The sequence below is a fragment of the Apostichopus japonicus genome, chromosome 4 (genome assembly GCF_037975245.1).
Source record: "Apostichopus japonicus isolate 1M-3 chromosome 4, ASM3797524v1, whole genome shotgun sequence".
In the NCBI taxonomy this organism is placed as follows: Eukaryota; Metazoa; Echinodermata; class Holothuroidea; order Aspidochirotida; family Stichopodidae; genus Apostichopus; species Apostichopus japonicus.
The window spans coordinates 27,752,897-27,775,938 of record NC_092564.1 but is presented as its reverse complement, the minus strand read 5'-3'; the positions used below and the strand labels follow the sequence as shown (position 1 = coordinate 27,775,938).

The window sequence follows — 23,042 nt, the reverse complement described above, 5'->3', positions numbered from 1 at the left end:
CCATGTTTACATGATGATTCTATGGCTAAATCAAAAATGTTCCAATCATCCCTGTGTGGCCCAATGGGAAGATATTTCTATAGGCCGTGGAGGGGGACGAGGGGGAGGGGAGGGATCCCAGCGACCCCTTCCCCAGAAACTGGCTGGGAATATGGAGTAAAATGTAAGTTGCTGTCAGAATACTTCTTCAGAGAATACACACAAAACAAATCAAATGATTTTCAAGCTATAGTTTTGTTGAATACACTTACAAGTTATTATCTACACTAAGATAGGCTTGCAAAAATAGAAATACTTTATGAATTGTTAAAAGCCTCGTGTAAATGAAATAAGGACACCTTTTACAGTAACGGCAATAAAATGCATCATCATAATAATAATAATAACTGTAATACAGCAAATGCCAGGAAACCAATTTACAGCCATTATAACCAATTTGAATAAAGCCTGCAGACAATCATGAAAACATTGGACTACTTCTTCCAGCTAATGAATATTCATTACACAGGCTGATATTGCATCCAGTTGGGTCAATTTATTTTTGTCGATACTTTACTTTTGATACATATCGTGCTTCAGAGCACTCCTACTAGCAGTATGAGCAGTATATATTACGTTTTTCTCAGATAAAGGTTGGAACTGTTCATTCTTTCATACTGTTCATGCATGACAAGGTAGGACAGTGTACTAGCATTGGAAACTGCTGTGTCATTAATATTCATCTAAACCAGGTTGATATTCAGCCAGTTGGGACAGTTTTCTAATGCTAATACCTGTTTAAACTGTCCTCCCATACCATGCTTCAAAGCACTCGTAGTGACAGTATAAACAGTTCCTACCCTCTATCTGATAGAAACATGATATTCATACTGCCCATACTTACAGTAAAAGTGCTCTGCATCTGGACATGAAAGTAAAGTATAGAACAAATTGTCCCAACACTGTGTAAGATATTAAAAATAATAGCAGAATCTACCATTTCATAACAATGTGACCATTTCATAAATATGTGACACTCCAGTTCATCGATATCTCAAAAAGGTTTTCTTTGTTCTTTCAAACCTCCCAGCTGATTTGAATCTTAGCAATGGAGAGACTAAAGTGAGACAACAGTTACAGTGCTGAATCGCTTTATCTTGCAGATCTCTCATAAAAGCTATCCCTGATAATGATATGACAATGTGAGATTGATGCGTATCTGAATATATGAAGAGAGAAACCCCATCTACCCCAAAGGTACAGTTGCTATGCCTTCTATATCAACAACTTAATACTCCATACCACACTACCTCAAGCCCATACCTCAAGGCCATACCTCAAGCTCAAGATATGCCTTCTATATCAACAACTTAACTCCTTCATCATACCTTCTTACCTCAAGCCCATACCTCAAGGCCATACCTTATATATCGACAACTTAACTCCTCCATACCACATTACCTCAAGCCCATACCTCAAGGCCATAACTCAAGCTCAAGATATGCTTTATATATCAACAACTTAACTCCTTCAGCATAGCTCCGTACCTCAAGCCCATACCTCAAGGCCATACCTCAAGCTCAAGCTATGCCTTATATATCAACAATTTAACTTCTACATACCTCCTTACCTCAAGCTCATACCTCAAGGCCATACCTCAAGCTCAAGCTATGCCATATATATCAACAACTTCACTCCTCCATACCTCAAGCCCAACAACATATTTGACTCACTTCAAGTTGCACAACATGATATGTGCAATCAATTGATAATACAATGGGCAGAAAAGTAAATATATATCATTAAACTATGATGCATTCAATTACCTTACATGAAAATTAAAAACAAAAGGGTATGGCATGATATGAGTATTCCATTGTTAATTATTAAACTTTCATCACTTTTGGTGCAATAAATTATGTAAGTATGAAACTCTCAAAGAGTATGTGCTTTTTGAAGAAAAAAAATGAGAAAAATAGAAAAAGAAAAAAATTGTTTTAATGCAAATATTTCTGATTATTATTAGATTTTATTACTGTTTCTATTATTATTGGGGGAGGTGGGGTGGGATAGTTGGGGGAGGGGGAGGGGGAGGGGAAGGAGGGTTGTATAGAAATGATTATTGGTTTAAACCCTCTGTAACTTCTGGTTCTGCCTCAACACATAATGTAAACAAGAAGCAAACCAACATGTGAAGCATGAATAATTTTTCCCTTGACCAGCCCATTTACATTTCAAATTATAAATAATTGATTTCATTAGTTAATATGCTGCACTCTGCTTGACATAATTACTTTAACATTACTGATCACCAAGCTCCTCTTCCCCTTGTCTTTTTTAATCTGTCTCATAACTAACTGAAATAAATAGAAACAAAGGAAGAAGCTTTAAGCATAGCTAACTATTTCAATATTGTTACACTCAAAATTCATGTTACACTTATAACATTGTTGTAGAATATATTTATCATAAGAAAACATGCAAAATAAAACAGACAAACTAATAGTGAAACAGACGGAGAGAGAGTAAATAATTCCCCGAACAGGATAATTAATTAATTAATTATTTCTTTACCTGACAGGGAGACATTAAGTATTCAACCTCTTTGGGCGATGCCTAGTTTTATACATAACATGATACCATTACCAACCACTGTAATATGAAAGGATAAATTGAGGTACAAAATTAAGTTGGTTTTATTTATAGACCGTTAAAACAACCACTGCTCTTCCAGACTGGGTTGTAATTTTAAACCACATTTAATTTTTGAGAAATGAACCTTTAATCAGCTAAGGTACATCCCTTAAAGTGACTGACTGGACTATGTAGTCTAATACGTAGACCATTAGATCAGTTCCTCAGATGCAATATACAAAACTCAATGGGGAAAAATATGAGACCTTTATGACCTGAAATGACATGTTTATAATGTGTTACAGATATTGGCAAGGACAAGTGGTGTTGAATGATATCTAAGCTTGCTCTGTTGTTTGTTTGCAAAACATGTTTTGGTTGCATTATTACAGTTTCTAAACCCCATGGATTCACATTAAAACCAAAGAGCTCACATATATCAATTTCACCTTAAAGGAGCATTTCAGAGATCAACTACAAGTGAATTTTTTAAAACCCTGAATAGCTGTATACACAAAAATTCCTAATAGTCAGAGGTTAGAACTTATTTATCTTGAACTATCTTCATATGAAGACATTCTGCACGACATCCTTCAATAGGATCAGACTAAAATTCTGCCTGACGTCGTCCTTCAACAGGATCAGACTGAAATTCTGCCTGACGTCATCTTTTTATAGCTGCAAAACTCTTCAATGTAGTAACAAGATCATCACCACTGTCCTCACCATTTTATGTACATTATTTTAAGTTATTTCGTTTCATGAACCTTAACATGCAGAAATTAATGTTTTTTAAAGAAAAGTTCCATTGTAATATGCAATAATAAACAATAATGCATAAATTGTAAAAATTTTCAACAGTAAATAACATGATGCTTGAAACATCCAGATTGAAACTTGTAATATGCACTTTTTAAACCGGAATTTTTTTTTTCGTATATAGAGAGATATTCATGGAAGAAAGTTTGTTTTTGAACATAGTTTACGTAAAATACCAAAGACATCTGATTGCACGTTACCTGTAGCTAACTCTATACTGATGGTTAGCTTCAACAATGAAAGCCCAAGGTACAAACATTAACCAGTGCATAGCCATACATCATAATAATAAAATCTTCAGCCTCTTAATTCATACCAGAGAACAGTCAAAATTCACCCAAAATAAGCATCATTTTTTATATTTTTTTTATTGTGAACTGCTTATATTCCAAATACAATGAAATTCAGCAAGTCACAGGTTTCACCATGGAATAATCTTTCAGTTTGATTTAGAAAATACAAGGGATAACAATCTGGCAACAAGTTGAATTACCAATTTGTTGGAACACTTTTATAACAAATTTCAGAATTATTCCTCCAGAGGAACCTGGTTATGTTGTTCCTGAGACCTTCCTGAGACCCTAGCATCTTTACTTGTTATCTTGTGTAACTGTGAACATAAACACAGTGAGTTGTAACATCATATGAGTGCTAAGGGTGTACTGAAGCCTCAACCAGCCACCTTGCTTCACTAAACCAAAGGTAGCCACCTTGCTTCACTAAACCAATTTGAGTCACCTTGATCCACTACATCAACGTGAGCCACCTTGATCCACTAAACCATTGTGAGCCACCTTGATCCACTGAACCAAAGTGAGCCACCTTGATCCACTGAACCAAACTGAGCCACCTTGATCCACTAAACCAAACTGAGCTACCTTGATCCACTAAACCAAAGTGAGCCACCTTGATCCACTGAACCAAAGTGAGCCACCTTGATCCACTAAACCAAAGTGAGCCACCTTGATCCACTGAACCAAAGTGAGCCACCTTGATCCACTAAACCAAAGTGAGCCACCTTGATCCACTGAACCAAACTGAGCCACCTTGATCCACTAAACCAAGTGAGCCACCTTGATCTACTGAACCAAACTGAGCCACCTTGATCCACTAAACCAAAGTGAGCCACCCTGATCAACTAAACCAATGTGAGCCACCATGATCCACTAAACCAATGTGAGCTACCTTGATCCACTAAACCAATGTGAGCCACCTTGATCCACTGAACCAAAGTGAGCCACCTTGATCCACTAAACCAAAGTGAGCCACCTTGATCCACTAAACCAAAGTGAGCCACCCTGATCAACTAAACCAATGTGAGCCACCATGATCCACTAAACCAATGTGAGCTACCTTGATCCACTAAACCAATGTGAGCCACCTTGATCCACTGAACCAAAGTGAGCCACCTTGATCCACTAAACCAAAGTGAGCCACCTTGATCCACTAAACCAATGTGAGCCACCTTGATCCTCAGTAGGAACAACACTTAGGAACAATACTTAATCCCACCACCAATCAATGAATCCCCTCACTGACATAGAAAGTGACAATCACATCACATGTAAAGATCCGTGTCCAGCCACTGCAGTAATTACTAATCACTTAGCATCCCTGGCACTTATAAATCAAGAAAACCGACTTCTCCTTTTGGTGGGAGTAAGGTGAACGGACAATTGGAAAGACAATCACTTTATACATATATTGTTGTTAATTAGAGAGTAATTAAGGAACAATATACACAAACATTGCAACAAAGTGTTACCCAAGGTGTGCTTTCATTACACAATTGCCCAAAAGTGTTCTTTATCTCTTTGTCTGTAATCTTTAATGATACTGTAACCAATCACTTAGTTTTAACCAAGACAGGTTTATCGTATCATTTCGTAATCACAATGATTTTTGGTGATCTCTACCATTGCAAAAAGTACTGTCAACAGTACTAAGAAACTTAGTAAACCATTCTTAAGTCTGAGATGGTGATTAAAAAAAATCCAAAAAATGTTATACATCCAGTCCCCCCATACCCCCCTCCCCCCCATCTCTATCTCAGACAGTCTCTCACGTGGGTTCCAATTGAATGGATAACATACTTAGATAAGGACACTAAATTCTTATAAGCTTCAAGAAAGGCAACCTCACTTTTGTTCATATGCAATACATGACACTACCCATGCAATATAAACATATGATCACAATGACATGCAAAGATCTAACACTCACCATGATCATCACCTATCATCTAAAACAATTCATTACTCAATTAAGCAATTAATGATTCAATTCATCAATCAATTAATTACTCAATCAATCAATCAGTACTTAACTTAATTCCTTCAAAGCCACACACAAGGATGTGTTACTGCACAAATTAATCTTCAACTCCTTACAATGCCTAGACTGTCTTCACCTGATATACATGATTTCAAGGGTCAGCAGGCCCTCTAGACATGGTTGCTTTCTACTTGGGTAGTTCTAAGAATTAACTTATCTTTTTTTCCAGTCTGAAACATCTCCAAGAATAAATATCAAACACCAGTGGCTACTCTTAGCTTATAATGATCTGAGATCCACTTGAGTTGATCTGATACAACCAATAAAATATCCTATCTTTAAAAAAATTTCCAAAAAATGACAAAGCAAAACCTGGAAATTAAGGCCACATTAACATTAATCTTCTTCCTGTTCTTTCTGAGTGAAAAACTAACTTACAAAATAAAATTACCAACTTTTTAAAGAGGAATGCTTCAAAAACCCTCTTTGCCAAGAGATGTATCTTGGTTCTTGATTTTTAAGTAAAGTATTTAGTACACACAGATGTGAGGTTAAAATGCTGTGATCTTTTCATCATTCGGGGGAGCACTTCTCGGGTATTGGCTGCCTCTATCCCGCCGGGCTCTAATAACGACACGGTTTCGCTTGGCGCTTTGTACTTCCTCCTTCCATGGATTATCGGTAGGAGTTAGCAGGTTGCACAGAAACATTATGAGAGCCATGAGTCCCACAAGCAAGATTGCCGATACCAACACAACCCACCAATATTCCTGAAAACCAACAACAGTGTAAAAGTGAGTTCATAAGGTTATCTGAATGGAGTTAATGGAAGTTCTCCTGATCAGGTATATAACAGTCACTTTTGTGAGGGATTCTGGGTTTAGAATTAAGTTCCACCACACTAATATTACTAACAGGTTCAACCAAAGAGATACTCACATTTAACCAGGATAGAATAGCATCATACAGCTGAGGTTCATCGCTGTAAAATATGCCACGGATGATATTTGCCAACGGGCCGTCCTCCAGAGCCAGGCGACATTCAAAGAAGATATCACAGTATCCCATGAAGCTCTCGCATGGACTACCCACATCCAAGGTCAGGGTATTACCTGAGGCATTCAAGTATACCTGACATTCACCATTGTCTTAAGGAAAAAGAGAACAAAACAAGAGATGGTTAATACTTTCTGTCATGGGTTAGGTCACTCGGAATGAAACATCTACTAAGTTTCTTTCATCAAGAAAGCTTTACATGACTGCTGCAACTAAGAACCTACTGTAAAGGACAAAGAGTTACAGCAGGTAGGTGGTTTGTGTTTCAATACAAAAATTACATGATGTTGGTACTTCACTTAACCGGATGTGGTACTCTCTCTCCCAACGACATAACAATTGACTGATGACTAGGCCTAAATCGTTTACGTCAGAAAAAAAAAACCTATCATGACAACTCTCATATCCAAGTTGTAAGCTAGCCATTGTTATGTAAATTACAAGTTGGGTTTTATACAGGTACCAACAACAATTTAACATAACACAAAGGATCCAGGGAGGGGAGTGTGCAGGGGTGTAAACCTCCCCTGTTCACCACCCCCCCCACCCTCACACAATACATTAAATAGTAGGCACTAGCACAACCATTTGTGTAGATTTAATTATAGAGCTAAATTACAGCCTAACTATGCCTCAGAATGCACCAGTACCACATCTAGATTTTTAAGATATTTTCAGGGGGAGGACCCTTTACCGCTATATATGGGGGACAGTTAAGATCAACCTAAGGACTATGCCCTGTCCACGTCCACTCCAACTCCCCCCCCCCTCCCTCCTTAATCTGCCTCTTAGCCAGAAACCCACCTAAGGCTGGATAGTTTGCCTATGTTCTTGTTGGGAATTTTTGACATTACACTTTTTAGCCGGGCATAATGTAACAGGCATAATGTAACTTGACCGGGCATAAGGTAACGCTTCTACCAACCTCCGTTCATGCAACACAAGAGACAACGATCCTTGGTGCCTGCGCACTGACACTGTTGTCTTCCATCTCTTTCACATATCGATCGAGTACACTCCTGTGAGGGCGAAGGGATACAAGAGAATGTCGTAGTAAGTAAAAAGAGAAAACATGTATACACGACATCGGACTGAGATGCAACTCTGTCACAACATGCTGAGACTTTGACCATAACAAGGACTCTAATCTCTAATTGTCGTTAATCATAGACAAAGGGCGATTGTTCCAAACTTTCCATTTTATGCAAAAATATGCAAACATTTCCTGGAGTAACGACTTGTTAGGAATATCTGATCATGTAAACGTAAATCAGTCAAATGGTTAGGAAGGAAACAGACATTTACAAACGTCTGCGATACCATTTATTGAGTCAGTGTCTCACCCCATTAGAACACATCCTTCTGCCCCCATCACATATGGTGTCATTGGCCTTCGGAGGTGGAGTTGGACATTCTGCAGTCATACCAGTGAGATGTGTTAAAGAAATTATTACACAGAGAAATAAAAAAAAAAGTCAACGATATAGTAGGCAAGTTTAACTATGTGAACCGTCTGTAACAATTTCAAGTGATTCCATACTCTACGAGTATGCAGAAGGTAACCAGTTCAAAGTTAGCAAACAAGTTTACCAAAATGATATCATCGTGAACATATCAAAATACCACTGTAATTTCATGGACAGGTTTGAACTAACAGTAAATCTTTCATGATGGGATACTGTCTGTACTGCACACGCACGCACACATGCACACAAACATGTCATCAGCAGCACATACATTCCTTCCACCTTTAACAAGGAATCAGAAAAGGATATTCGCATGTTATTTCTCCATGACACTCCGTTTCTTGATCACATACAAATGATGTATCCTGGAAATTACAGCCTGTGTTGCAGCAAACACCTTGTTGGGGGCTGGAGGAGGATAAAATACAAAGATGATGATAAAATAATGCTATAAATGTATTAATTCATAATGTGTAGGATTACAGACTACATCTACATTCAACAAAAGGATCCCCCCAATAAAAAAACGGGCAATAGGCAGCAGCGATAGTGCACAACCACCCGATTCTGGTTGTGGTCACGATAACTATGTAAGGTGGATATTGGTAAAGTTGATCCACGATAGTTATGGTGTTGTATTATAACTTCATCGCACATTGTTATGTATTTCACGATAACTCGTGGACTATTACAAGCCATTCAAGGAGGCCTTTGATAGTCGGATATTACAGAAAGCGATTTGGTTTTCTCATATCGATAGCATATGGATAGGGAAATGACTGTGTGATCTTCTTATTAAAGCGGTCGTGTAGATTCAACGGACATGGTGCCTGACTGACCACTGAGTAACCAACGCTTCACACTTTGTAGACTGCCAACTCACCTGCAAGCGACTGACTCCACCAGTTGGCATGAATTGGTACAGCACGAATCCCCACATTCTTCGTTTGCCCCACAATCGCACTGCTCTGTGGGCTCCCTGACCTGATTACCGCAAAGTGTAATGCTACCACGCTCTGGAATAAAAAAAAATAAACATAAACATGATATATGTCATATGGACTCAATGCAGTCATGTATTTATGAATAGCGCCCTACAGTAAAAAAAAAAAAGAAAAAAAAATGAAAAAAAGAACACAAGACAAATAGCTTCCTGTTAAGGTTTGCATTCAAGATTTGTTTATAACATATAAATATATGCAACATATAACATATATAATGTTTGTTGAGAATTGATTTTCACACCTTTGCTGACCTCACAATGACCTTGGACCTACAACAATACCACTTTTGAACATGAAAAGCATAAGCTCTGTCCACTGTGTTCTTCTTAATGTCTTGGCTTTGCCTCGTTTTCACAATTTGACCTATACTGACCATTGGATAGACACACTATGGAGCATCTAAAAACTAAGTGTGTACTCAAGTTGCCCTTCCTGATTCATGATAATAATAATATCACCATTTGGTATCTACTGACATTTGACCTCTCCTCACAAATCATCAATGTCATCTTGTACCCAACAATCTGACCCATTCAAATTCTAAAAGCATGCAACCATTGTTGTGATGCAATGTTTACGAGATCTTTGAACCTTTAACAATGCAAGAGGTTTCTCTCAATCAGTATGGTGCATTCAAAATGTCGAGAGTAAGACCTACGATAAACTTCACATGTTGCGAGGTGTCACATACATAACACACCGACAGCAGAACACATGTACACTTTCATCACTACAAAGGTTATGATTGTTAGAACCAACAAAATTGGTGTATAATGTTTTTAAAGGAAAACTCAGCAATCTACAGAAAACACTTTCCTGTGATGAAATCACATCTTACCCACAAGACAGTTTGTTCTTGATCCCATTGTGTTCAGCACTCGAGAGATGTTAGCTTCGCTGCAACTGGAGAAATCGTTGTTGTTGGGCAAGTCTCCTGAGGAAGCATGGGCAAACATCAAGAAATTACCAGCTGAACCTCCGGGGGCACATAGACGATCACCGTCTGGGTCGTGCTGTCAGATGGGATAAAAGACATATTGAGAATCACAAAGCATTGCACAATGATTGGATAAAAGACATATATTGAGAATCACAAAGCATTGCACAATGATTGGATAAAAGACATATATTGAGAATCACAAAGCATTGTACAATGATTGAATAAAAGACATTGAGAATCACAAAGCATTGCACAATGATTGGATAAAAGACATATATTGAGAATCACAAAGCATTGTACAATGATTGAATAAAAGACATATTGAGAATCACAAAGCATTGCACAATGATTGGATAAAAGACATATATTGAGAATCACAAAGCATTGTACAATGATTGGATAAAAGACATATATTGAGAATCACAAAGCATTGCACAATGATTGGATAAAAGACATATATTGAGAATCACAAAGCATTGCACTATGAAATGCAAGGTCGGAGTAGATGATGCCTGACACATCTTATGCATCTTTCTTTGACGATGTGAGTATTTAGCACTCATTTACTGTTTGTTTTCCCTTTTTTCAAAATGCATTATTGGTGAATAATTGGAATGAGGAGTATATATATATTTTTGCAGTTATCACACAAATGCAAAAACACATTTGGCATAGAAAATGAAAAAACAAATGATTAACAAAGAACAAAAAAGATGACAAACAAACATTGAAATATGGAAATAATAATGAAGTGCTAACTCTCCACAGACTACACCGTAACCCTGAGCAACAATAAGCTCTGCAGGTACACAGTGGTGGAACTGAAGTCGGTCAAAGGAAAATCGATGCTAGCTGCTGAATGCTCTGAAATGGTGATTACACAACTTGAAACTACTTGAAAGTACGAGAGTCATACCCAAGTGGATTAAAAAGGGAGAGGAAAAGAGTGTATGGTATGAGAATTAGGGACACCTTTCAACCTTTGTTTGATCATTTATACTTTATACTTATTCAGTCATATCATTGTCTGTGTGAAAAAAAAAAAAAAAAGGGTTCCCCATAATCGAGGCCTAAAACAGATTTCATACTCACTCTTGATCCAAAGCTGTGACCTAACTCATGGGAGAAAGTCAAGTGTGATACGATTGGAGGTACATCCTGGCCGTAGTTATTTGTTGTCACAATACCGGCGTTGAAGTTTGATGAACAAACACCCCCTGCTGTACCTATTTCCAGATATAAAAGAAAAACTGTCTCAGGACAGACTCTTTCAGGAATATTTTTGGGTTGTCCCTCGGATAACCAGGTCTTACTCTTTGGTTGTCCCAACAGCAAAATTGGTTGTTCGAAGAATATGTAGCAAAACACAACCAAGAATGACCAATATGTTATGTGACGGTTTCGTGAACAAAACACCAGCTCTGGGCCAGTAAACCCCCCCCCCCTCCCCCTTACTAGGTGGATCCTACCACTATTTCTGTTTCACTATCCAAAGTGATGGAGGAGGATATCAATTAATCATTTTATTTAGTTACAATGCAATCTATAATATACCATGGTTTCTATTTACAGGACTGCTATCCAGCTTTGTGATTTTGCTGGATAAATTATTCCTTGCAACAGTCACCATATTATGCTAGATATTTATCAATCCAAGTGGAGTTACTCACTGTTGTATTTTTATGTATATTGCCTCTCAGCATACGAGCCGCGTGAAAATTTTCGCATGTCAATCTCCGATCTCAATCGACCATTGACCTTCCACAAAATATCAATGTAGGGATCTTGAAATCATTATAGGGACATCAAATAAAATGAGATTTGCTGATGTTGTCCCCCTTATCGGTCCTGTTTGTACCTTGAATACAAGGGGAGGGTGGTGGGGATAGGGATAGGCACCACTGTACGCACATACTTGCTTGCCTAAAGAAAGGAAACAACTATCGAGCATCTCGGTGGAGCAAAACTTGAACTCACTTGTGGGTGTGGCAATCCATGCCAGACCAAGAACACCGTTGGCAAAATCTCTGTTAGTGAAGGTGTAGACTAGGCAATACTGATTGTTGAGGGGAAACTCTGACGTTAGGTCGAGGAACTTCTCAACACCGATATAGTCTGAGTCAAAAGGATACGATGTTCCCACATCATTACTATCATAAAGCTGTGGAAAGTTGGAAACAATACACTTATCAGAAAGCCAGTAAGCCTTGTGATTCCTTGCAATACAATTTGCTCAAAATTCAAAAGTTCAACAGTGATGTACTTTTTGAGTTAACATGTTCACAACTATTTTGAAGCACATTTCATATCCTGGATGACTATATATGTATTGTTGTAAATCACTTGAGATCTATTTTATATTGGGCCCATTCACTTAACCCAAATACTGACCAAACTATGTTCACCAAAAGGAAATCATAGCATGAGAGAACTCACAGATTAATTGTAAGTTTAATTTTAGGAGTTAACATGTTTACAAGAATTATATACTTGGACACATGTATAGGCTAAGTCCAATGTTCCTATACATGTGAAGGCACAGGTGCCATGATAGGGTATGCCAGTTTGTTTGATGACTGCAAGAACTGGCCTCAAATCATCAACAGGGTAGTCTATAGTTGCACCAACTTCTATAGGGCTCTTGCACTTACTAAGCTGGTTCTACATACGAAGTATAAAGCTGTACTAATATGTACTTTTGGAGTTATCACTCTTACAAAGGTTTACAGACTTTCACTTATGTTGACCGAAAATGACCTTTCACCTCCACCAATTTCAATACGGTTCTTGTACTCATCGAGATGGATCTACATACCAAGTATGAAGTTCAGCAAAGATGTACTTTTTCAATTATCGTGTTTAGAAACTTTTCACACTTTGACTTCTCTTGACCCCAAGTGAGCATTGAATTTCACATACAACAATAGGGTTCTTGTTCTCAATAAGACTGATCAACATGCCAAGTGTGAAGTTAATATACCATGTACTTTTGGGGTTATGGTGTTTACAAGCGTCACATACAAGTGTCACATACACACACACACACCATCACCGTCACATAGATCATTCTTTTGCCTCCAGGGAGGAATCAATAAAAAAATATATGAAAATATAAATATATAAACATATGTGTGTTTGGATTATGTCAATCAAAAGGAGACAGCTTAGTCCAAAATAAACAATCAGAATCGATTTACATATGATAAGTGCAATAATGGCTCAAGGCCTACAATTTCACAATATTAACCATTTGCTAAAAAAATACCAGTGCTTATATAAAAAGTCTAGAGGCTAAAATCAAAGTGTTCTCACCGACATTCTCCTAAATTACAACACAGATCAGTTACTGTACAAGCTATTGAGAGCAGCCTGATAGTAGTTAGCTGACATAATTAGCAGTAACACAGCACTACAAGGCTTATGTTCAGTATCGGAATAATGATAATTTTTTGATGACTTAACGTGTATACACCTTCTCTATGTCTTCTGGCAGAGAAATGCCACTGGCTTCAAACTGAAGTTAACAAAACAAAGTCATGTTTGGCTTGAAATTCAAATAAATTTTTCTGACTGATACTTGATCAAGTTCAAACATAGTGTACTAATCTTATACTGAACTTACCGTTATCTTCTGAATGGCAAATTCGATGTTGTCATATCCATTCTGGAAATTATGATCACTAAAGACCTTCGAGGCTGCTTGGACATGTTCTCCCATCTGACGGAAAATCTCATTCTTATCTTGGAACCTTGAAGATGATAATCATGACGAAAGACCCAATTGCTTATTAAAAGATGATGAAAATATCCCAAAAGAAAGATTCTCTGCTAAACCTGTACCAAATCTGGTTACTTGTCATAGCAGAAGACATTGTGTTTACGTTTACACTTTTATCATCGAGTGCAAGTCATCTGATCCTCACTTGATCCTAGTTCATCACCATGAGGCTCAAACCGTGGGGTCTGACCCGGAATTACAACACAAATTGGTCGCTGAGCGCATGGTTCAACAACAGCGCACACCCTTCTCGAGTGTAAACAGGGCTTTGACTGTATCTGAGGAGAGTAGTCATAGTAAACTCTCTTGACCTCAGTTGTGTTCACATGACTTCAAACTTTGTTTACTGTAGACCTTAAATGAACTTTGACCTTCACAGAAAGCATCAGGGTATCATGGGATCTACAAACACCAAAGTATCGATTTCAACACAGCTCTTCCTTTTTGAGTTATCACTTGTTTCACAATATTTTCAGACAAGTCTACTGACATTTGACCTCTGCAAAAACAATAGGTGCTTCTACTTACTATGGTAGATCAAATTACTAAGTAGGACTGTGACCTTCATCTAAGCTTAGAGTTTAATGTAACTGTATATATAGCTTTTAAACATTGACAACTTTTGACCTCCAGTGGCCTTTGATTGCCACATATATACAATACAACTCTGGAATTATAGAACAATACACTTTGTGAGTTATCCTGTTTAAAGGCTTGTTTTACAAATACACACATACATGAACACACATGTTTGTATTACATTCAGACCGAGGACCCCATTGTATTTTTCATTGTTCAAATCCATGTACCCTAACCTTAACAATACCCCATACAATAGAATTCTTCCGAGGACGTGGTGATTCTTTAGAAATCACAACCGAGGACCTGAAATTCTTTTGTTCAAGTCCTCGGTCAGTATACAAAACAAACGCACATGCACCTACACAACCATGCACACACATCTGACTCTATGAGTTACCTGCCTGCCATGAAGTATGTAAACTCTTCCTAAGATATTTATAAAAAGTATATATGCTTATAGCACATGACAGTTCTGTTTGTGTGACAGCTTCTCACTACCTCCCAAACTATTCGGATACCAATGACTCATTTAAAACAGTATGCATCTGTGTTTATATTTTCACCCTATTAAACCCTATCACCAGATACATACTTGCTTCTTTATTTCTTGGGTTTATGATAATACTTGTTTTTGTTGTTGCTATACGCAATACTTCTGGTGGATCATTACTGCTATTGGGACACCATTTAAAATAGATTTCATAAACAAGTCCATACATACAGTTTATGATTTTAACTAACCATGATAAAACATTGAAACTGTCTCAAACATTTCCTAATCAAATGTTACGTTTATAGATCGCTCTGTTAACTGTACAAAAGCCTAAGCTTTAATTGATAGCTTCCTGCCATTGAAAACAAAATGTATTCTGCAATATGTGCTATGAACTTGTACTGAAACTACCCATATAGATGAAGTCCTACTACATACCTACATAACAGTTAGTGTAGTACTGTAGTACAGAAAAGTGTTATGTTTATATATCAATTTGAACCAAATTATAAGCAGACTGTTAATTTGAGGTAGATACTTCCTACGACTTTTGCAAAAGGGACATTACGATCCCTTCTGTTCCCATGATGCAGCCTTCCTAACCGATCAAGGGTCTCATAAAGCTCCAGATTTAAATTGTTACCTAAAAAGTGACCCCAATTTTCGCCATGATCATGCCTCAGTGATTAGTGGCAGTATATCTATTATTTTGGTTCTCTGTTAGCCATTGGAATTCCCTCTGCAATAGTTTAATCAGAAATTTACCTTTTTAAACTATTCAAGAACACCACAGTTCATGTTTTTTTCTTTTCCATTACTACAATTGCACATTCCATTATTGCCAAACACATGTCACTTATCAGCGGAAATGACAAGTTCATTGTGATAAGCCAATCGGTGGGGGGAGGGGGGGGGGGTGGCGAGAGATTGAAGCTTTTGGACTAGGTCGGACATAATTAAGACTATTCTTCTTTACAAACAGGAAACGCACTGCATGATAGCAGGGTGTCAACATTCAAATTCAATTATTTCTTTTCATAATCAGCTCATTCATTTGTAATTAAATTCTATTTTAACTGTACAATAAGATCTATGCAGAACAATCAAAGTTTTTCACCCTTTCTGCCAAGATGGAAACCCTTTACAGGGTTTAACCAAGAAAATTTCTACGACTAAGGTAAGAAGAAGAAGGGAAAAAAAGAAGTGAGAAACTGCAGCTTTCCCTAACTTGTGACATGTATGTGGTTGATTAGATGCTTTTTACAGAATTACCTCTTGTAATATACATGGTCGGTGATAATATGAAGGGCACACGTCTGTGCTGTTGTAGCCTGTCTCCTGTACCTAGCAGCGCCATCCTCAAAGTCATGTGACTTCTCGGGATTCATCTTGCCAGCCTCTTTCAGTCTCCTATCCATCTGCTCCTGCATTTTACCGACGAGCCCGCAGTTACCGCCTGCGTTTTCGGGGATATCCACATGACTGTCCTTGTAGATGACAGAATGGAACTCGACCGAATCGTTAAAGTATCGTCTTGCCGGCTCCACGGAATACTTTTCGTCCTCCGAATGGATGCGCCCCTGGAAGGCGCCATCCACGATGGATCCATGAACAAAACTACCGGGGACATCTACACGAAAGAAAGACAGAAGGATAAACACAGTATTGAATACACATCTCACTACAGAACCACCGCCAAATCATTGCCATTTCAAACTGTTCACGTCTTTTCTAAAAAAGGTGATAAAAGAAAGGGAAAACACAAAACAAAGATTCACAAACATGATCGAGCAATATTAATGCAAAGAAAAGGAAAACAAAGGACAATTGACTGATTAGGTGAATTAGAAGAGTACCAAAAATTTGAAACAATATCCCAGATGGCAAACTTGGCTGAAAAGTTAAAAACCATCTAACACGGCTGAACACTACAAGAAGCTGAAGAATGTTTTGTTTCCGATCACACTTCTGCCGACCTAATTTATCCTTGTACTTTAGACAGTTAGTTATTCACTTTGCATTTATTCCTTCTATTTTGTATGCTAAATTTCCTGGTATTAAGTGATGTCTTAGTTAACAGCTACATTTTCCTTTTTCTTAAGTAACTTTACAGGTATCCCAAAGCTGAGTGAGTCAATAAAGCCCTTTATCATTATTATCCTATACCGATTGAAAGGCATGCTGTACATGTATGTATTCAGGATGCTACTGTATTAGTCAAGCTGGCACACTTTATCTGTTGTGAGGTAAAACGTTAATGCTAACGTTGGATAAGGAAAAAAGGTCAAAGGCACACAACAGCTACAACAACAAATTCTGAGAGTAGACTACTGTGTAAATATTCCATTATTACCGTAGTCCATTTACTTCTGTCAGTGACCATCTGTAGAAACGTAACTTTTTCTGAAGATACCTTGCATTTCACTTTCAACTTTACAAGCGAATGTTACAACATGGCCTTACAACATCATCTGTACCGTAATTAATTAACAATGCGAAGAAAGATGGTAAGAACGGAACAACCTTACACCTTCAGTGCATAAACTTGTGGCTTATTGGTCACTCTGTGGAATGTACCTGTATCGACAAATAACTTAAGTACCCTTGACTAATGAAAAAGGATAAAAGCCAATGGAGAATTACACACAGACTGCCAATAACATGTACTGGTACAGGACAAAAGATGTAGCCCTTTCCATTAATTGACTTGACCACAGACTCAACCAGAAACCAAAGTGTCTGAAATATTTCATTAGTTTTGAAACCCTCACCATAATACTAGCTGAACAACGATCTGAAAATGGTCGCAAACACGCTCACTTTTAAAGGGGTATTCCAGGTGGCAGATGATGCAGCCCCTACACAGAGAAGACAAACTATTCCAGAGTGTTAATTGAACTCCCGATCTCAGTATCTTGTTATCAACAAGATATGGTTGATTGAATGGAACTGATTTGGCTGGTCAAGACCTTTTGATTCTTCACTAAAGTAGATCTCAGAAGGAGGTCTGTGATGTCATAACAGCAACTGTTCATCAAAATCTCTGGAATCCTATTGCAATCTTCTTGTTAATTTTGCTCTCCAAAATCCAAGACAATGCTTGCCTTGCTGTCGTAGTTCTCTGTATTTAGGCTTTCATCAACTTTGAAGAGATATGATTTTTTTCTCTGTAAGTAGGTGAGTTAATTATTACAAGGACAAAGAACATTGCCAGCTAAATTGCCGTGATGGCATCATTCATTCCCGCTTTTGCCGATAAAATTTCCAGGATATTTATCAAGAATATTAATTCATCCATAAACCATATTTACGATACATACCGGCAATACGCCCTCTGTAAAAGTGGACTGCATCAGCCATCTGTTTGATTTCAGCTCCGTCAGAAGTGACAAAGGCAAAGTTATTTGTTATAACAGTGGGATCGGGCTCCAATTGCAACTGAAAGTTACTGGTGAATGCAAAGAATACAATATAAAATTAACACAGTTTGTAAATTCATGTATGCATACACATTAACCTACTCAATTAGAGACAGAGGGCTGCAGATCATCTTCCTTTTATGTCTACCAAATGTCACACTGTTCGTCAAGTACAGTACGTAAGCTGGTCTCCTTAGTATACTGCTCATCATATTCAATCTGATAAAGTCTTGAACAGCTCTCTACAAGGCAGATATTTGTTTTCCTTTCATTTAAATACTAGGCACTACAAGCAGCCTTCACTATTAAGCATCACCATATGCTGATGATAATTACTTCAGCTCTGATTTCTGAAATTGAAAGCAGACTCTGCTATGACAGTGTGGAAAAGTCATTGGTTTGGGGTTTTTGTTCTTAGCGGATAGCAAAACAATCTACAAACCTGCCACATGGACTACAGAAAAGCACTTGATTCTGAAATAAAAACCATACATATAACACAGAAGACTTGTGCACTTGTTAACTCTTTATGGCAAACTATTACAGTTAGTACAGTATATGCACACAGTGCATGTGTTTACCTGCCAAGGGCACTAAAGTGTAATTCCACTTGATGCTCATCAGTAGATCGGATGGCACGTTTGTGTTGCTCGTGGACATGGTCAGTATCGTAGGTTAAAACATCATAGCCACGGATGAGCGGGCTAAGCCTTGCACCTGCATGAGTTAACGGAAGGTTTTAAGAATAATAGCACATGACAACAGGCATTTCAGATCAAATTCAGTAATAATACAGCATATATGGTCAATTTACCATATGTAACTTACCATGTGTCACTTACCAGATGTACCTTATAATATAATTCATTGAAGCAATGGGAGGGAGTAGAGGGGAGCTTCAATGATGCAGGCAAAATAAAATCCACATTAATATAATGCCACATTTATTGCAACCTCATTAAAACAAATGGTTAGAGAATTAGTCACCATTATGAGTTTGCTTAGTTACATTTAACATTTAACATTCCCATAGCATCGCCGTGGCCATTGATCTCAATATATCACAAACTGGTTTCAAGTTTGTGACACTTAAGGCAGTAAGTTCACAAAGAGGTTGATTTCCATGACACAACGTAGGACAAAAAAAAATCATGAAAGTGTTTTAAGCAGTAACTCTTGTAAGTTGTAGCCTCGGCTAGGGGTATACCAGAAAATGACATTTATCTGGCCACACTGTGACAATGTTAGCATTTACCTTCCTTCAAAAGTTGGCTGTAAAAAAAGTCATTTTGCAACATTTCATGGAGTTCGGCTGCAAAGTTAAATAATATCTAGCAACTCTTAGCCACAGTTGTTATAGGCCTAGAGCCAATTCATGTTGAAGAACTTGCTGTTGACTGCATGTTTACGGATATTATTTCATGACAATGTATGGGCTAAGTCCAATGTTTCTATACATGTGAAGGCACAGGTGCCATGATAGGGCATATCAGTTTGTTTGATGACTGCAAGAACTTGCCTCAGATCATCAACAGGGTAGTCTGTAGTAACTTATACAGACATTCCAACTCACACGCATTTGGCGTGTGGCACACACATTTCCAGCCCTTCACACGCTATGTGCACTTTATCACACGCAATCCACAAACAATCTCCGAAAAACCGTCCTGAAAGATGCTATACAGCACAAAGCAACTTTGAGTACTAAGGCTACACTTACAAGAGTAATGCTTTTGCCATGGTGGTGGAGGAAAACGCCGGGTGGGAAAGGTGTGGGTACTAGAGATTGAGAAGTGCGCTTCAATTTCCGATATAAATGTTCAATTATGTTATAGCAAGTGATTACTTTCATCGATTCAAGAAAAGTCTTTGTTGAGAATTGTCATGCTTGTTGAGTTCAATAATATGATGAAATTCTCAATATAAAATTACTCAGAGAAACTGAAAAAGAATGCACCATTTTGCATCTAGGCAGTCAAAAATAGGAAAAAAATTCCTTAGACCCCTCCCCCACTGCCGCTGATCACACTCATAAATTTTCCTCAATGTTGGAAAGTCTGCTTATATACCAAACTTTGGCCTAATTCTTCACAAAGTAACTCACTAGCTGCCAGGAGAAGAGCCATAACTGTCTTAATGCTGGCTAGGTGTATACCACTAACTTTAATTAAAAGGTGGGAGTACCACTGGACAATTATTACAAAAATACAAGTTGGATAGACCTAGCTAATTAAGTTACTAGCATAGCCTAAATTGGGCATGTTATTATTGGTATACCATTACATAGTTTTAGATTAATAAGGTGCTTGTATGATGAGAACAAGTAGAGTAGGATTGTAAGTGTTAATTACGTTTTCATTGAACGCTTAGGATTGGCCCACTTGACTCACACTGTAGCCAACAGTTACTAACTTAGGCCCTACAAGGCTTAGTTAATCATGTAGTATTATGTTTACTGCTAAATAGCCCTAACGTTAGTCTAACTATAACGTTAGGTCAACAAATAATTCTTTGATACTTTACCTATCGTAGTGGCAAGAATCGTTGAAATAATGCAAAGCGAAAACTTCCAAAACATGTTTATTTTGTGGTTCGAGTTCAAGGTAGTGTGAAAGGAGAGACCGTTATCGTTAACTTATCTACTTGAGCAAACTTCCGTACTTCATTACTGCGTAGGATCGTTTTTCTCTTAGTTTTAGTATGTAGTTCACCGTACGTAATCTGTAATACACACAACTACTGTACAGTCGAGTAATGCGCAGAAGCGAATGAATCATAACACCTTCGTTGAAAACACCACACCTGATTGATTACCATAACAATGTATGCTGCCCGTATAAATGGTAACAAGTTTAAGGTTGTACAGTAATCTGCAGTAATCGATCAGGCTTGTCCCCCCCCCCCCCTGACACGTAGCGGGTTGTACAGACAACCATTATGTATGTTCCACCACCACCTTTCCCGGAACTGGTGGAGGGGGGGGGGGGGGGGGGTCAATCCCAATTCAAAAGTGGGCAGACGAAAATGGCTAGGCTGTACATGGATCAAACTGGGGGGGGGGGGGGGGAGCATACGAGATTGTTTGAGCTCCCTTTATGAGAAACATGAGTCATTATAAGCCTGATGGGCCTAGCGCCAACACGAGTCAGTCCCAAACCGGGGGGGGGGGGGGGCATTTGATATTGCGTGCTCCTGCCCTTCAGGAAGTGGGGGTGTTCCAACTCAACAACCCTCCCATTGTTTCGAAAGGAGAAGTCAGGCGATCGGAAGGAGTTGGCTAGGATGGTTGCAAGGGAATTGTGGTTTAGCGTTGCAGTCTGCATGGCTCTCAGAAAAAAAAAGAGTAAAATTGGGAAAAGTTGTACATGCTCAATTTCACAGACCTCATATTTGTTTCATTTCTGAGATCGATTTTCAGCTGGGAGGAAATCCACACCACACCAACCCGCCCAAATCAGATATACATATATTAAGTGCCAGTGTACAATACCCACCATTCTGTCTATGCCCAATTGTTTCTTTACACAAGTGTTTGTGTGCTCGAGACTTGGGACGGAGGGTGTCACAACCGACCTATTGTGCGCCGTAGGTGGGTATTGGAAGGCGGGGGGGGGGGGTGCCCGTATGCCTCCTAATTCTCAAGTTTTGGAAGGCACTGGCGTTGTTGCGGCGGATTTTGGGAGAGGCCGATAGCAAATCTATGAGAACGATGTAAACACCCATTATAGTAACAGCTGAATATATTAAAGAAATTTATACTGGTACAAAATCACTGAACTTCAGATTCGTAATCAGCGTGTCGCAAACTACCAGAAAAGATACACATTTATCGCCTTTGCGACAAAAAGTTTTTTCACCTAAAAAAACCGTAAGCAATATTTGCCAAAATTTTTGCCAAAATTTGACCCATTTATTCATAAATGTCAAGATAAAACTCAAGATGACAAACAAAGGTTTGATTTGACTGCTTTGAAATCACGTATCACTGGCAAGATGCGTCGAGCGCCCTTTTATTTCGCTCAGTTTGCAACTTTTCAGAGGAACAATAGAAAAGCGAAAAACTTTTAGGGACAACAAAAGATTTTAAACCTTTGTTCGTCGTAAAAGTTTTTCGGTCTACTTTGTCTTGAGATGAAAAAACTTGTTGTCGCAAATGCGATAAATGTGTATCTTTTCTGGTAGTTCGCGACACGCTGATTACGAATCTGAAGTTTATTTTGGAATTGGGTGTTGTGTGGGGGCGTGGGGGGGGGGCCATAAACCTGATTTGCAGTTTTCCAAAACTGACCCAAAATCGATTTCGCCCAAATGACGTAACAGGGAGTAATCGATGCTCAGGAGCCCAAATCTGCAACTCCCAGGTCCGTATCTGCTTCCGTTCGGGAGATACGTGGTCCCAAAGGACCCGATAGAAATACGTGTTCTTCATAAGTGCACAATTTGGAAAACCCCCTCTTTTCAGCCCACTCTCTTGTCCTCTCTGAAACACCCATCGACATTAAAATTAGACGTGGAGTAGAAGACACCCTTGTCTTTGTTATACACCAATTTCGTGTAATTATCTGTCCGGGAAAGGCTTTTTGTCTATATGATTTCTA

At 38.3% G+C, this 23,042-nt stretch overlaps 1 protein-coding gene across 5 annotated transcripts; it reads right to left on the bottom strand.

Annotated features, from left to right (window-relative positions):
• Positions 1–215: 215 nt before the first annotated feature.
• On the bottom strand, positions 216–21,177 carry LOC139967038 (disintegrin and metalloproteinase domain-containing protein 10-like). 5 transcript variants are annotated; one of them, XR_011792829.1, is made up of 15 exons: positions 20,968–21,177; positions 19,026–19,161; positions 18,346–18,473; positions 16,298–16,655; positions 13,795–13,921; positions 12,150–12,333; positions 11,265–11,398; positions 10,071–10,245; positions 9,112–9,244; positions 8,538–8,636; positions 8,106–8,190; positions 7,688–7,781; positions 6,646–6,854; positions 4,255–6,476; positions 216–4,198 (listed from the first exon to the last, which is right to left on the bottom strand). XR_011792829.1 is itself a non-coding variant. In XM_071970660.1 (14 exons), the coding sequence occupies exons 1-14, from the start codon at positions 21,020–21,022 to the stop codon at positions 6,258–6,260; spliced, it is 2,136 nt and encodes a 711-aa protein (XP_071826761.1). In that variant the 5' UTR covers positions 21,023–21,177; the 3' UTR covers positions 216–6,257. The 5 variants fall into 5 exon arrangements, 1 of the variants encoding a protein (XP_071826761.1); XR_011792827.1 differs by having other exon boundaries at positions 216–4,478; positions 4,534–6,476; XR_011792828.1 differs by having other exon boundaries at positions 216–4,450; positions 4,534–6,476.
• Between the last annotated feature and the right edge of the window lie 1,865 nt (positions 21,178–23,042).

Bases quoted from the DNA above. Each gene is read 5' to 3' on its own strand.
- LOC139967038 (XM_071970660.1), bottom strand. From the start codon at position 21,022: ATGTTTTGGAAGTTTTCGCTTTGCATTATTTCAACGATTCTTGCCACT. The intron at 19,162-20,967 runs GTAAAGTATCAA...TAACTCATGCAG, and splicing joins GATTCTTGCCACTACGATAG to GTGCAAGGCTTAGCCCGCTC. The intron at 12,334-13,794 runs GTAAGTTCAGTA...AACTTTCCACAG, and splicing joins TTGCCATTCAGAAGATAACG to CTTTATGATAGTAATGATGT.